The sequence below is a fragment of the Passer montanus genome, unplaced genomic scaffold, assembly GCF_014805655.1.
Source record: "Passer montanus isolate IOZ18808 unplaced genomic scaffold, ASM1480565v1 scaffold9, whole genome shotgun sequence".
Taxonomy (NCBI): Eukaryota; Metazoa; Chordata; class Aves; order Passeriformes; family Passeridae; genus Passer; species Passer montanus.
Window position 1 is genome coordinate 2,153,425 of NW_024374367.1, and position 15,029 is coordinate 2,168,453.

Genomic DNA, 15,029 nt, shown 5'->3' on the forward strand with positions numbered 1-15,029 from the left:
GGTCTGAAACACAGGGCAGCAGAGGTAAAGGACTCCTTCATGACTGTGAATATGGTTTTAGTTCTGCTTTAAAAGGATTTCAAACTGCTGCTGTCATTGCAGTCACTGCCTCTAGTTCTGTTTCTGTCAGGGATACCCTGATCTGGTTTGTTACCTATTGTTTCTTTTCCTGGGTTTTGATGAACCATTAGAACAAGAACCATTCTTGTCCTTGAAGCAGTTAGGAGGAATTAATTCACTTACCAACGTTGAAAGATTTTACTTTGATTAGCTGACACTAATGCAATTCAGCTGAGCAAGCTGTGTTTTAGCAGGCTTAAAGGAACTGCCTGTTTGTGTATGCACTTGACATCTTTTTATGCTGCCCATGAGAATCTATGCCTCAGCATACATTGAGGGAAAACACATTTATCAAAGAACACAGAAATCATACTTTTCAGTTAATAGGAAGAAAACAGATGCACAGGAGGTATTTAGTGTCAGGCGTTTATTATAAACACTTAATTCTTTAAGCAGCTGCGGGGCCTCTTGGCACTTCTCTGGCTATCCCACTTCTGCTACAGGCTGAGCACAGCAGCCCATCCTTATTGCACAGGGCAGTGTTCTGCTTCATATTGGCCAGTTATTGCCAGGTGTAACAAGTTCCATCAGGAAACAACACTCTTGTTCAAGAGCACTGTAAGATCCATCAACTTATTCCCCAGTGGAGAGGGATTACTAATAAAATCTCATTTACCATTCCCAGTGAAGGTTCAGAACATAAGATATTTGGGTAAAGTATTTTATATCTAGCTGAAATAAGGAGTATTTTCTAGCCAACCTTTACATGTGAAAATTCTACAAGTTTTGCAAAAATGTACTGAAAAATCACTGTCTAAAGTCATGCTCTAAGGGTGAAATCTTGGTAATCCTCTAGGAAAACTTAGATTTGTTGTTTGAACACGACTGCAATGAAACATTTATCATTTCTTTTTTTAAGACAAAGGGTTTATCCTCTTGAAAGGTATTTTATAAGGCAAAATGAACAGACAAAATGAGTCTATTAGGAATTTCTTAAATTAGGCTTTAATATAGGAAATAAACTTTATGATAAAGCTGAATAACAATCAGTTTCTTAGATCTGTATAAAATCAAGCTATCAAGGGAGATGCACTATTATGTACATTATCTGACACAGCAACAACTGAGTCCTTGCAGCAGCTCTGGTTCTGCAGCTTTCCTCCAGCTTCTGCTGCAGCCCCAGTGCTCCTGACTGCTCTGAAAGGCAGTAGCAGCTCTCCAGAGCAGCCTTCCCACCTGGTTTGTTACACATAGTCTGTATTAAAATCATAGGCATCATCTCCATCTGCTGGTTTATCTAAGCTGAAGGACAGTGATCTGGAACGTTCATTTCCTGAGAAGAGAAAATCATGTGTTAGTGAAACCAGTGCAAATCCTGGAGCTTCCAGAGCCCACCCTTATGCCAGGGTTCTGAATACACACCTGCCCCTTGCTCTTTGGGATTTGTAGGCTTCGTTTGGCGTTTTCCAGGCTTTGTTTTTCTGGTGAGCTGAACTTGGCTTTCCTACAAGTCAGAGGTCAGACATTATTTTGAGATCATCAATGAAATCTATGCAAATGAAACCTAACAGAGCCTGGGGAAAATGTGGATGGTCCCTTGTATAGCTGAGCCTCACTGCTGAGGCCAAGTGACTTGGAACAATGTTGTTTCCTTAATTCAGGAGAAAAGCCCAACCCTAGTGAAACCTCATTTACCTCTATATCATCATCATCATCTTCTTCTTCCATATCATCTTCATCATCATCACTTTCTGTGAATTCCTCTTCTTCCTCCTCTTCTTCTTCCTCTTCCTCCTCCTCCTTGCTTGTTTCCATGTTTCCCCACTTTGATTCTTCCTCTGTTACTTTATTTTCCTCCATTATCCCATTTGTCATTCCAGCTGACTGAAAAGCAATGCTGCTTGCTGGACTGGGGTGCTTCAAAGCTGCAGAAAACACAGGGAGTGTCTGTTCAGTCTCTGTCATTCAGCACAGATGTAATGCCCAGCCCCCAAGTGGGGACACTGCAGTTCTGCCCCCTCCCTGCCACAGGGCTCCCACACAGGGCTCTGACACCAATACAAGGAAATTCCCTGAGAAAAGCTTTCCCTGAGACATCTACAGAAAACTGCAAGGAGCTGGAAACCCTGGCTTTGAGTGCAGGTAAGTTCACCTCAGTGGGTTTAGATTAGAGAGCAGGAAAAAATTCTTTGCTGTAAGGATGGTGAGGGCCTGGCACAGGTTTCCCAGAGAAGCTGTGGCTGCCCCATCCCTGGAAGTGTTTGAGGCCAAGCTGGAGGGGGCTCTGAGTAATCTGGTCTGAGTGAAAGGTGGCCCTGCCCACAGCTGGGGGTTTGGAACAAGATGGACTTTAAGGCCTCTTCCAACCCAGGCCAATCTGTGACTCTATAGTTAATGGGAGTTAATAGGAACAGTCCTACCTTGAACAGTGTTGCTGTTTTCTTGATCTAGGTTATGTAAATTAAAGCCTTCCCGCATTTCAGCTATTTTTTGTTCTGTAAGATAGGGTGGTGGCTTCTGAAGTCCTGGAGGTTGTGAGTAGTACTTTATTCTGGCTCTGAGAAAACAAAAATCAGCATTAAAAAACAACTAAAGATAACACAGTTAAATCACTGCATTTTAAAATAAAACCCAGAGCACAAAGCTCTCAAACTAGTTTTTAACAGCAATTCAATAGATATTAAAATTTGACTCTGAAGTTGTCAACAGTATTAAGGGGATAGTCCATTCCTGAGAGAAAAATGCAGTGGGACTTTGTCACCACAGATGACCTGCCTGTAAAAGCAGCTCAGTCACCTGAGCAAGGGAGACAGTCACAGTCAATTACTGAATGTGAGTTACATTTATTCCTACCCTCAGAATACAGGAACCACCCCAAATTTCCACAGAAAGCTTGCCACATCCTTTCCTCTCTAGAAGAGGAAGACATGGACTTGGTATTTGAGAGGAAAGCATATTTCCATTACAGAAACTGTCTATGGAGTAATGTGCAACAGGTTTTGACTCTTCTCATGTATCCTTCACTACTTCAGAAAATTATCTGTGGATAGCATTCTCTGAATCTGTTGGACAATCCAGCTCTTTACCCAAGTGAAATGTGAGAAAGGAAGGGGAAAAAGCAGCCTCTCCTTTTTAAGTACTTGGACTCGGTGCTTCTGCTGTGCTGGATTAACAATGAGAGAAAGGTGAGCAAAGTTCACAGCATACCTACCCTGTCCAGTCACAAAGCACTAATTTAGCCATATTTTCTATGTCAGGAACACCTCCCTTTTTCAGCATGCCCCTCTTCTGAGCCAACAAAGATAAAAACTCTTCAGGGTCCCTGAAATCTGGGATATTATAGTGCATCATTACCTAGGTCAAAAGAAAATGGCACATTTAGAAAGAGATGCCCATCCTTCTCATAGTTTTAGGAGTAAAAGAGCAAATAAAGTTGGATAACAGTGAGGACAGAGTAAGAGAAAAGCTGTTTTTCTCATGCACGTGGGAGAAAACATTAAAAGCAAAATGCCTACTTCATCAGCAAACTCATCTGCCATTCAACCAGACTCGTGGGTGTACAGAGACAGTGTAGGTGCACAGTTTGGGGTAACTGGAGTGGGGCTGGCCCAGCCTCATCCCCAGTGGGCACAGCTGTGAGCAGCACTGACAGCAATGAGCCATGGAGTGCCCAGGGGCACTGAGCAACCTCCAAAGGGAGCAGAGGCCACACAGGGGCAATGCATCAATGTGAGGGTATAAAAGGTTGGGCTGAAGAACAAGGACAGATGCTTGAAGCCTTCTGAAGGGGTGAGTTGTTATTGTGTATGGGCTGAAGCTTCCTGGAATTGTATGGGGACACTCTGTGTATTGTGGTCATCTCAAATGTGACGTGTGCTGCAATGGGACAGCACACTGCTCTGTGAAAACACTTCTCCAAGAACTGAAAGGCAATTAGGCTTAGGTTTATTTGCTTGAAACCAGAGTGAAATCAGAGTTGGATCTGAGGTCTTCACTGTAACCTAGGCAATAGACATAGTATCATCATTTTTCACTCTTTGATTGTGTGGTGATGAGGTCTTAAAAGCAATGCTGATTACTCTGGCTGTCAGGACTGTGGCATGCTGTTCTGCCTTCTGTTTGTAAGGATGAAGGATCACACTTGGCATTGCCACTTTGCATGCTTAGGGAAAGCAGTTCAAAGACTATCAGAATTAGCTACAGCAAAATGAACTTTAAACACTGGGGCTAAGAAACCTACAGGGAAGTCTGATGCAGTGAGAGACATAGAAAAAAGGTGGAGCTCACCTGCTGCTTACTGCAGTGATTTATTATGGCATTTACTCCTTCAAGCACATCTGCTGAGTCTGATCCTTCAGGGTCTATGATGCTTCTCAAGGCCAGAGCAAGGGCACTGTTAGAAGGATCTGCAATTAAACTTGGACTGTCCAGCATCTTTGTCTGCTTATCAAGGTGCACAATTTGCATGGACCTGTTCAGAGGAAAATGCACTGTGAGCAGATAATCAGTGAAGGACTGGTAATGGTGAGGGATGCAAGACACAAAGCTCAGTGTTGGATTGAATGTACTTCATACAGTCAGTTTCAATGTTTTGTCATCATGTGCTTTGTGTAGGACAGAAATTTAAACAAACAAAACATCAAGTTTATACACTGTATCCCCTGGAGAGAGCGTGCATCACACATATCAACACCTTGCATCTTGCAAATTTTAATGTGCATTTAAAACTGCACAGGGGGGTGCTTTGCCCCTCATGGACTGAAACACAACAAACAAGGACAGGAACAGCTTTTATCAGACTGAGCTTACTTGGTAACGTTTAAAACTGCACGCAGGGATGCTTTGCCCCTATGGACTGAAACACAACAAACAAGGAAAGGAACAGCTTTTATCAGACTGAGCTTACTTGGTAACACCTCTTGCCAGGCCAACATTACAAGCACGTTTTCCTTTGAGACTGTTGATTATGCTGCTCTTTCCCACGTTAGGGAAACCTGAGGAAAAATCACACAAATCCTTTTAAATTAAATAAGAAGACAGCTTTTTAACACCCATCAAAACAGCTTCTTCTGGGTATCTTTGCTAAGGTAAGCATCAGTGTGAGATCAGAGTTGGATCTGAAGTCTTCACTAGAGAAATAAGACAAAGCATGTATCCTCATTTCTCACACTTGTAGGATTTCTGGAACTATATTCCATGGGATTTTTGTCAGGCATGAGGAAGGCAGGGCCAGTGGAGCACAGATCCTGCCTCCCTCAGATCGCTGAGCTACATCTGGAAGTGCACCATGGATCCCTGGCAGCTGAAGTACAACATTGAGAGCCTTAGACCAAAGAACAATGACTGGGAAGCTCATTAGCAAACCAGGTGTTAGCAGTTTTACCCAGTCCAGTAATACAGGATCCCAAAGCTTTATGGGAGAAGGAAACTCCTCTTATTTCTCCAAACACTTACCTACCACCCCGACCTGAATGGCTTTGTCTTGGGTCTTGCCATACCCCTGAAGAAGCTTCAAAAGGCATTTGCTTCCAAAATACTGAGAGGTTTCTGAGAAATCAACACGTGCGTGTCTTTTTGTGACCTGTTCCTGCTACAGGATTCAAAGGCAAAAAAACCCCAGGTCAGGAGCTACTAAGGAAAATAAAATATGGACATTTAGATTTATTTATCTACTGTAATTTCAGTGGTAAGAATTCCCCCACTGTACTGCAAAGCTCAGTCAAAGTGTAAAGGCACATCCATCAGTCCCAGAAGTGCAATCAAACCAGGGGAAAAGGAATTTTAAAGAAGTTTCAACATGTATTACTGCAAACACACAACCTTTTCAAGGGACAGCCTGCAGTGCTCTTACCATAGTCTTGTCCTTCATCATTGTTGCTGACTTAAAAGCAACAGTTGGAAACTCCTTCTTCAAATAATTCAACCATTTCTCTATGTTGTCCTTTGGCACTAAATCTGGAAAGAAGAGCAGTTCTTTCACTCCTTAATTACTCTTACCATGACAAACACCCTTTGGCTGACAGCTCTAGTATAAAGCGCTGGGTACTGTCCCAAAGGCACACAGAGTCTCTGCCTTAGCAGAACACATCACAATTGCATTTCTGGCCTCTGCATTAGGTTTTTAATGCTGGGTATTGCTAGAAGACTGTGTGGCACAGAATGATGTTCTGTGAAGGGTTACCCACAATCCTTGCAAAGGCTACTTTACCACAAAGTTCCCTTTGCTCTTGTTGTTGCTCTTGGTATTTTATTTTCGTTATTTAGCTGATGGTATTTGGTCATTTCCAGCCTTTTTAGTGAGCTCAGAGTTGGAACTCATATCTTCAATGGAATCTCAGATTCCTTTAAAATCTTCATAGCTCACCTACACAGTGCCTGTAACACTGTGAGAAAACCTGTGTTTCTTACCAATCTTGTTCAGAACCAACAGCAGCTTTTTGCTCCCTCCAGAGGCAGTGACAGCTTGCTCCAGCTGAGGACACCTGCAGCCCATTGGATCTCTGGCATCCAAAACCTCCAGAACCACATCTGAGGCCTCAAGGACCTGGGTCAGAAACAAGACAAGAATCAAACAAGACATCACAGACCAGATGACAATTCTGGTATAGCTGTGGCTTACAAAAATAGTTGTTAATATTTTCTGTTGTAAAATCCCTTATTTCAGTGTTCCAGTTTCTCACAGCCAAACTTTGTGTTCTGAACAGTAATACAAAAAAAGGAAAATAACAAGTGGTCTTATTGTTGACTCTCATCTAATGATATAAAAATATTTAAAGCATTTCACCTTCATGAGCTCCCTGCAGAACGATTTCTTAGAATTCTTATTCAGCGGTTTTTTAGCCTTTCCTTTAGATTTGCCAGAGGATTCCTAAAGCAAATAAAAACAAAAGGGAATTATTTAAATGAGAATTAGTGTCTAATGATTGTGGGCATATTCAGCATGAAAATGTAACATGCAACATGCTGCTTAAGAAGGTGCAGTTTCAGGATGACTTCCACATGTTCAAGGAATCAAAATCATACAGAACTCCTACCTTTCCCTCTGCTTGCTCTTTGATTGTGGCTGCATTCTTTTTAGCTTCCAGCTTCCTCTTCTTTTCATGTTCTTTCTGTCTGTTGAGCTTCTGCTTTTGTTTCAGTTCTTCAAGCTGATTGCAAAGAAAAACCCAGGACAGATAAAACATTTTTGAAGGTGTTCCGTCTCCCCATTCCTGACCCAACCTCCTGAGCCAGCTCAGTTAGAAGTCCTGGCTGTCCAAGTGACTCTGGGAACTCTTTTTTTTTGGCATCCTGCCCAGAGGCAGCCATGCATTAGCTTGCTCCCAAGGCAGCAGCTCTGCAGCCACCACTACAGCTGACAAAAGTCCCATTAGTGCACACTGCAGCCAGCAGATCCCTATTTTCTGGGTAACCACACAATGCCATAATTTAACTCCCAGCACTCCTAGGGACACTTCTGTATCTCAGCACCACGGGGAATTCTGACTGCATTAGAAATGACCCTTCCAGCACGTTCTCATGCACAGTGAGGAAACAAAGGTTAAAAATAAAACAGCAGATCTTTGTACGGTGTACAAGGCTGGAAAGAAACACATCATTTTTCCAAAGCATGAGTCTGCTGGGACCATCTACCACAACTGCTCCTCTGAGTGCACACTTGTGCACACAGAGCTTCCTTACAGAGAGGGCCGGCCTCAGCTCTCGTCCCCTGTACCACAAGCCGTGTTTCGTTTCACCACAAGCCAGGTTTTACCCTCTGCTTCCTTTGCTCCGCTTCCCGCAGCAGCTCCTCCTTAAACGGCGCGGCGCTGGGAATGCCGGGGTCCTTCTTGGGCTTTTTGTGCCCGCGTTTCTTGGCCTCCTTCCGGACCTTTCGGTGGTGTTCTCTGATCTGGAGGCGGGCAAAGAAACCTCCTCAGTGCCAGGCCCGACATTTGAGCGCAGCGGCCCCAAGGAGGCCAAACGCGGGCCGGGCCGGGCCTCACCTCACCTTCTTCTGGATCTTGTAGCGCTTGTGGCAGCTCAGCCGCTTGCTCGCCTTCCGCAGCTCTGCAACGCACCGCGCCCGTCAGCACCGCGTACCGACACACACAAACATCCCGGCCACCGAGCCCCGGCCCCCCATCGCTGCCGCTCGCTTGGCCACGGGCGGCCGCCACCCCCCGGTGCCGGGCCGGCTGCCTGGCCGCCTCCCGCGCCCGTTCCCGGCTCCCGTTCCCGGCTCCCGGGGCGGGCCCGGGGCACAGCGCTGGCCGCCCGAGCCGGGAGGGGCTCCTTTGTTTGCCCCTCACGTACCGGGCAGGGCTCGGGCCGGTCGCACGCTCGGTGCCTTTGTTCCGTGTCCCGGTGTTGGGAAAACGATGGGTGCGCTGTCCCGCTCGCTTTGTCGCCAGCTTTGCCCTTTTACAGTGCCTGGTGGCTGCCAGCCTCCTCCTCCCATCCCGTGGCAGCTTTCAATGGGATCGGTAACCGGGGAAATTCCGGCTGCGTTTCCCTCCCCTGTTCCCTTTGCTAAATTTACCGTGGTTCGTGTTTCTGCTGAAACGTGGGAGATCCTCACAGCAATATGTACTATCTATTGGCTTTTAGCTCTCCTCTGCCTGGAGGCAGAAAATGAACCTCCAGTGTGCTAGAATGTTTTGTTTTGAGTGCATTATGTCCGAGGTGTGCAAAACCTGTTGGTGTAGGGAGGTTGGAGTGGGTGACACTTGTGGCCCTTCTGTAGGGCCTTTGGGAGAGACAGCCTTCCTTCCCCCGTTGTGTATATCAGTCCACATTTGTGAATTGGTAATGGCCAAAGCACTCCTTGCTGTGGTTTTGTGACATTTTTATGGCTGGCGAGGGAATTACCGAGGAGATGCTCACTGATAACAGTGGAGAGTCTTGGTGTGGCTGGTGAGAGACTTGTGAGCCAGCAGTGCCATTGCAGAAGCAGCTCTGGGAGAGGTTCTTCAGTAAAACTGTGTTTCTGTGCACAGCTGAGTTTGGCAGCGTGGCAGTTCAGGGAGCAGTTTGTGTTTTGGAGCCTCACCTTCAGTTACAGGTCCCTCACTGAGTGTTGGTGATGTTGTCCAGACTGATCTGTGTTTTGCACGGCTGTTAGAGGAGGAAAACGTGCTGGGGAGGCTGTGTGTGAGTGGTGAGGGTGCCTTGGTCACAGCAGTGCCACAGCATTGTGCCTCAGACAGTGGACATGGAGCAGCTGATGTGCTGTCTGCAGGCAGGTGCTGCTTGGGAGGTTCCCAGATCTTTATTTCAGGATGGGACTGGACTGGGTGTGCTCTTGGGTTGAAGCAGAATTATTGATTCTGGTAGTCCCTCCTGCCTTTCTTCCACAACCAAGGGCTTGTGTTTCCCAGCACGTGCCTGGTGGAGCCACTCCAGACTGTAGCCCTCAGATGGAAGTTGGGGACAGTGCCAAGGCTTGAGGCTGTTGTCAGTTCCCAAAATGAATTGCCTGCTGATAAACCACAGAGCTTCTCTGGGTGTCTGTGTTACAAAAATGTCCAGAGTGCTGAACAGGAAAAGAACCTCTCTGGGGTTTGACTGAAGGCAGGAGTTGGAAGAACTATACAATAGCAAACATTTTGCCATAAAATGGTTCTGTATATTTCACATGGAATTTCTGTGAAAAAAATCAGGCTTGGAGACTGCATCGAAATTGAAACTGGATTTTTAGTGTATGGCTGCATACTTACTGCTTACCTCTGTGTATAAAAATCTGCTCTGAAGAGTGTTGGAGGTGCATCATCTTAGAGTTTATTAAGTGTTTGTTGACCTTAAGATTATGTTGTTTTAAGCACTGTACTGCTTTGCATTCTGTAACTTTTAGAGCTTTCTGGTTTGTACTCTCAGGTCAGGTATCACTTCTGTTTACTTTCTGCTCTGCTTGATGAATCATTCTCTAGCAAGTGGCTGTGAAATCTCTAATGCATATTCAGGAACATTAGAGAAATGTATTTTTGCTGTGACAATGACAGAAGTGTCTAGCATTCTGTGTACAAAATTACTTTGTAGAGTTTCTCCTGGGCTATAAAAAGTTACCTTCTGTTTCTTGCTTTTTTTCTCTGTCACTGTAATTATCCACTTTATTCTTTGATTTTATTCTTTATCTGCCTACTCTGAACTTCCTTCTCTCTCTCTTTCCTTTTTCTTGTCTTCCAGTTGTGGCTGTACTAACACCATTACTGGTTTGCCACTCTTAGAGTGTCCCCTCCTTGCAGTATCTGTGCTTGCCCATCAGCCACTATGAGGAGATTGGCTTTTCGAGGTGCTGGTTCTACTCTGGTAAATCTGGTAAATTATTGATTGGCTCTCCATCCCTCCGCCTTGGCTTTTTTGCTTTTCTTTTTCCTAACTGTTAATTATTCCTACCTTATTCATCTCGTGTGTGTGCCTGAAGTTATCTCTGTCTCTAACAAAAATTCTTTAACACAGTTGTGTTGTGCTGCCATACCTTGTCAATCATCTGAGTGCCTCCTAAAAGAAATCCCTGGATTTGATTGGGAAATGGGGATTGGCTGGGATAGATGTATCTGTTCTGTCCTCAGCTTTGAGATAGCCCCAAATAAAGATACTTTTCTGATGCTGTCACTGGAGGTTGGGAAAGAGCCAACAACTTGTTCCATAAATTACCATAGTTGTTGGATAGTGATTATTCATTTGTCACTTCTTGTGTTGGTAAATGCAAAATGGCCAAAAGAGGAGGGGGCTTTTCCTGCTTCTCCATGGCTGAGCCATTCATCCCACACATAAAGTGGGAGTGGGAGGTCCCACAGTGATCCAGACCTTCTTTTTCTCTTGAATATAACACAAGGTATTCTGTGGCCCTTTTCATTTGTAATTTGTTTTGGTTGGTTATTTTTTTTTCTTTGCTGGTCTGTTTTTCATGGTTTTTTAGTTTACCATGGAATGAAGAGCTTTTACACCGGAACTGAGCATGTGTCTCTGTACAGCTTTTTTGTTGAAAACAGTGGTTCTTGCTTAGTTGTCGTGCATGGGATGGGGTATGAAAATGTAGAGTTTAAGAATATATTCTGCAAAGAGCTGCTAATTCAGTGTGAGCCTGGGGGTTTCTGCCTTTGCTGTCACTGGTGACTGTAAAACTGTAGGAGCATTTTGATTTCCCTTTGCTCTTGGGAATTTCCACAAAGTTGGAGTTCACAGAAAGGGCTTACCTGACCTGTGGCATTTGGCAGATGTACCACCAGAAGCTTTGCTAGCTCTGTGGGTAGCTCTGAGCAGAGGGTGTGGAGGCAATGCCAGGGCTTTAAGAAGGTTTCTGTTCATTATAGAAGAAGTTGGATTCCATGGGTTCCAAGAGGCGAAGAGCGACCTCTCCCTCCAGCAGCGTCAGCGGCGGGGACTTCGACGATGCCCATCACTCCACCAACGTCCCAGGCCCAAGCAGGAAGAGGAGGAGACTTTCCAACCTCCCCACTGTAGATCCTGTTAGTACCTTCTTACTGATTGCACCTTTTTTCTTGGGGATGCTGCATCCCTGTCTGGAATTGTGTAAAATTAATGACCATGTGTAGCACATGTACTCTGGTCCTGAATCTGTTCCTGCCTTGGCTGTGCTGTGTTTAGGACCTCGTTCAGCTTTGGTTTTGGCTTGGTCCTGGCCCACCACTTTCATGTTTTTCTTTGCTGTTTTGTTTTTGCTGCTTTTCTCTTTCTGCTGTTGATTTTAGCATATGGAAGGATGTTGGAGAGCGAGTGAGCTGAAATATGTGCAGAAGCTGAGAGCTGTGTCTGCATAGCAAATGCAGAGGGATGAGTGGGGAATGGCACAGGCAGTGATTGCTGAAGTGTACAATGCCTCTGCTATGCCTTTGCATGAGCAGTCTAATGTTGATTAACTGCAGGGCAGAAGAACCCCTGTTGTTATTGTAGATGCCTGTTACTTGGAGAGAATTGCACTGAATTAATTTGCATGTTGGGTATTTTACTTAGAATTAGTATTGAAATAAAGCTCCCTGTGTTCAAAAAATAAGTGGAGATCCTGCAGTACCTGGCACACTTGACAGGTATCCTGCTAAAGAGTGAGGTGCTCCAGTTGCTTCTCACTTCTCCTTTAGGGCATGCTGTGGACTGGCAGCTTGTCCTTCCCTTTATAAGTAGGCTTTTTTTTGTTACCTCCTTCAAATTCTCTCCCTTTTCTTTATTTCACTGTTCTTGCCTTTCAGATTGCTGTCTGCCATGAGCTCTACAACACCATCAGAGACTACAAAGATGAGCAGGGCAGGCTCCTTTGTGAGCTCTTCATCAGGGCACCCAAGAGAAGGTAAGGCCATAGCTCAGGTTGAACCTGGAACCTGAGATTTAATCAGGGAGAAGTGGAAATTGATACATACTTCAGCAATAATTTGTGAAAAATCTGAGCTCCATTTGTCATTGTTTCACATCAGTGTTTGATCCAGGTGTTTGATGTAATTATTCAATGGGATGTGCTTACATTGGTGCTCTTTTTCAGGAAAAAAAAAAAAGGGATATACTGAATTAATTTGTGATACCTGCCTAAAACATCCATGCCTTTGATTATAAGATATTATTTTTAAGTGGTGGGATGTAATACTAAGGACACAGCTTGGGAAGGTTAATAGAAGTGACCCTTGAAAATGCAGTAGTTAAGAGGCTGAATTTTCTCTTAAAGTTAGAAAATTGAGGACAGTAGCAGAACATACATGAAGTGAGCTGACTGATAAGCACTGTCCAGATCTTTTAGCTGTAACAGAAATGTAATGGAACTTTCTTTGGTTTATCAAGCTTTTGTGCTGTGCTTTGGGTTTTACTGCTTGGAATATGATGCCTGTTTTTGTCATTGCAACAGAAATCAGCCAGATTATTATGAAGTGGTTTCTCAGCCAATTGATTTAATGAAAATCCAACAAAAGCTGAAGATGGAGGAATATGATGATGTGAATGTGCTGACTGCTGATTTCCAGCTTCTCTTTAACAATGCAAAGGCTTACTATAAGGTGAGCAAACTACATGTAAAGGCTCAAATCCATTGTAAAAGGAGTAGAGATGTTCAAAATCTGCCTTGGTTTGGCCAAAACCTCTTCAGTTTAGCTGGAAGTATTATTGGTAAGAGAACAGTACAAATTGAAGTTACTTGCATGTATTTTCATAATGTTGACTGTGTCTTTCTAAGATGTCCTGCTATAACAATTTTTCTGTAGAAAATCGTGAAATAATGTGGGGATGATCTTCATGTAGTTTCCCAAAAGAGATCAAAAGCAAAAATGACAATATAAACTGAGAAAAATATTCCTCTTTCAAAGCCTTCTCATTTTACAGCACTTTGAAATGGAGAAAGATTTCTTTTTTTTTTTCCTCCCAGAAAGAAAAGTTTCTGCTAACAGCAAGTGTTTAATCTTTCTCTTCTATTTGCCACTTAATAAATTGAAAAAAATGCACATTGACTGTCATGGTCAGTGATGATAGATAGGAATGTAATGTCATCAAGACAACCCCCATGGCAATTCCCCCAAACTGGGTGTGAGTTTTGTCATGAATACTAATGTTAGTTTTCATAAGGAAGTGAGGAAAAAATGGATTAATTTTGTTTAATGAAAGGCCATGTTAAATCCATAAACCAGTGAAATTGTATGTGGTGAATGAGATGGTACAGCAAATCTAAACCTGCTAATACTGCCTTTCACATATCTTTGACTTTGGAGATGATCCAAATGAGTGCTTCCTGGATAACCTGAATAACCCAGCTGGGGTAGCCAGGTGACATCCAGGAAGGCAGTGTTTGTTTCACTTGTGTGTGTGTGTGAGTGTAGTAGCTTCTTGAAAACAATCAGATTTATGGATTAATGCATTTGCACATTCTGCTTCCAGGAGGAAAAGCACAAAGATTTCCAAATCCATTTTGTACTCCTGGAGCTTTACAAGGCACTCAGTGTGAAAACCCCAACATTAATGGATTGGTGGCAGGAAAGAATGATGGGGATTTTACAGAATGTGTGCTGCCTTTGCCTATAGAATTGTGGGCTCAAAATTTAACTGTGTCATAGAGATCTTGCATTAGACTAAAAATAGGTATCCATTATTGCAGGATGAAGGAATGTTGGCATTTCCAGAGAATTATGGATCTGTGAGCTGGAGGTGTGGCACAAAAACTTAATCTCTTCTTCTTTTCACCTTTTACTTTTCCCAGGCAGCTCCATGGCATGGGCAAACCAGGGACAGTGATTGATTGTCATGGTCTTTATTCCAGCAGATGTTTTATTGGCAGTGCTCCAGCAGAACAGCAGCCTTTGGGTTTTTTTGTATTTCTGGTCAAGTCTCTCACTCCTGAGCATCTTGCATTAATACAGAAGGAAGCAGATTTGTGGAGCAGGATACCCTTAAAAAAATCTGCTCTTCTTAAGCAGCATCTGGTCTAATGTTCTGAGAATACTTAAGCCTAATAAGGCAAGATTAAGAGCAGTTCTCATGTTGGTTTCTCATTTGTATTACAAGCTGTCAGAGGGTGAGAGGGTGAAGTAAGAAGAGTGCAATCAGCAGTAATAAGGTGATATTATCAGCAGGAATACCTGAAATAGAGCCTAAATGACAGAGGAAAGGGAAGGAAAAAATACATGGGTGGAAAAGCTGTCTTTGTTCTGGGTAGTGGTAATAGGCACATGCTTGTCTGCCACTACCAGCTCTGTATTTTTAAAAGTTAATTTTCTAACTAATGCTTCTACCTCTTCTAAAAGATGTATCTAGAGGTGTGCCCAGGTGGTAGGATGTTGTCAGCTTCTTTGGAATTTCCCAGTTAATGCTGAGTGAAAACCATTGCAGTGCTTTCAAAGATATTTATTGGCATTCTTCTATAGAAGTTAATTTTCAAGTGCCACGCAATGACAGCAGTGTTGGCTTAAATCAAATTTCTGGCATACTGAAATTTAGTCTGTTTTAAGAGCTGGTGGTGTACTTCAACAAAACCCAGTGATTTCTCCAGGTTCATCTAG

At 43.6% G+C, this 15,029-nt stretch overlaps 2 protein-coding genes and 4 non-coding genes across 18 annotated transcripts in view; 1 reads left to right on the top strand and 5 right to left on the bottom strand.

Annotated features, from left to right (window-relative positions):
• Positions 1–1,046: 1,046 nt before the first annotated feature.
• On the bottom strand, positions 1,047–8,249 carry GNL3 (G protein nucleolar 3). The gene is made up of 14 exons (XM_039734089.1): positions 8,051–8,249; positions 7,814–7,951; positions 7,095–7,208; positions 6,845–6,928; positions 6,469–6,604; positions 5,912–6,015; positions 5,515–5,650; positions 4,967–5,054; positions 4,348–4,531; positions 3,272–3,414; positions 2,481–2,617; positions 1,756–1,985; positions 1,483–1,564; positions 1,047–1,393 (listed from the first exon to the last, which is right to left on the bottom strand). The coding sequence occupies exons 4-14, from the start codon at positions 6,848–6,850 to the stop codon at positions 1,305–1,307; spliced, it is 1,335 nt and encodes a 444-aa protein (XP_039590023.1). The 5' UTR covers positions 6,851–6,928; positions 7,095–7,208; positions 7,814–7,951; positions 8,051–8,249; the 3' UTR covers positions 1,047–1,304.
• LOC120495762 lies at positions 4,018–4,092 on the bottom strand. The gene has a single exon (XR_005626140.1). It is a non-coding gene; the product is annotated as a small nucleolar RNA SNORD19 (small nucleolar RNA).
• Positions 4,598–4,673, bottom strand: LOC120495763. The gene has a single exon (XR_005626141.1). It is a non-coding gene; the product is annotated as a small nucleolar RNA SNORD69 (small nucleolar RNA).
• On the bottom strand, positions 5,153–5,226 carry LOC120495760. The gene has a single exon (XR_005626139.1). It is a non-coding gene; the product is annotated as a small nucleolar RNA SNORD19 (small nucleolar RNA).
• Positions 6,350–6,422, bottom strand: LOC120495759. Its single transcript, XR_005626138.1, has one exon. It is a non-coding gene; the product is annotated as a small nucleolar RNA SNORD19 (small nucleolar RNA).
• Positions 8,250–10,204: 1,955 nt separating the features above from the next.
• PBRM1 (polybromo 1) overlaps positions 10,205–15,029 on the top strand; it is a 52,837-nt gene continuing 48,012 nt past the window's right edge. For 6 of the 13 annotated variants that reach the window (XM_039734143.1, XM_039734131.1, XM_039734139.1 and 3 more), the window contains exons 1-4: positions 10,205–10,356; positions 11,355–11,510; positions 12,249–12,346; positions 12,893–13,040. In XM_039734143.1, the coding sequence (XP_039590077.1) occupies positions 10,309–10,356; positions 11,355–11,510; positions 12,249–12,346; positions 12,893–13,040 (450 nt within the window). In that variant the 5' untranslated portion in view covers positions 10,205–10,308. The remainder of the gene's footprint in view (positions 10,357–11,354; positions 11,511–12,248; positions 12,347–12,892; positions 13,041–15,029) is intronic. The other 7 variants (XM_039734141.1, XM_039734144.1, XM_039734134.1 and 4 more) reach the window with 3 other exon arrangements.

What these genes read in the sequence shown, in the direction of transcription:
- GNL3 (XM_039734089.1), bottom strand. An exon ending in CTGGCAAGAGGTGTTACCAA is followed by an intron (nt 4,532 to 4,966) that starts GTAAGCTCAGTC and finishes TCCTCTGAACAG; the next exon opens with GTCCATGCAAATTGTGCACC. An exon ending in ATGATGATGATGATATAGAG is followed by an intron (nt 1,565 to 1,755) that starts GTAAATGAGGTT and finishes TCTGACTTGTAG; the next exon opens with GAAAGCCAAGTTCAGCTCAC.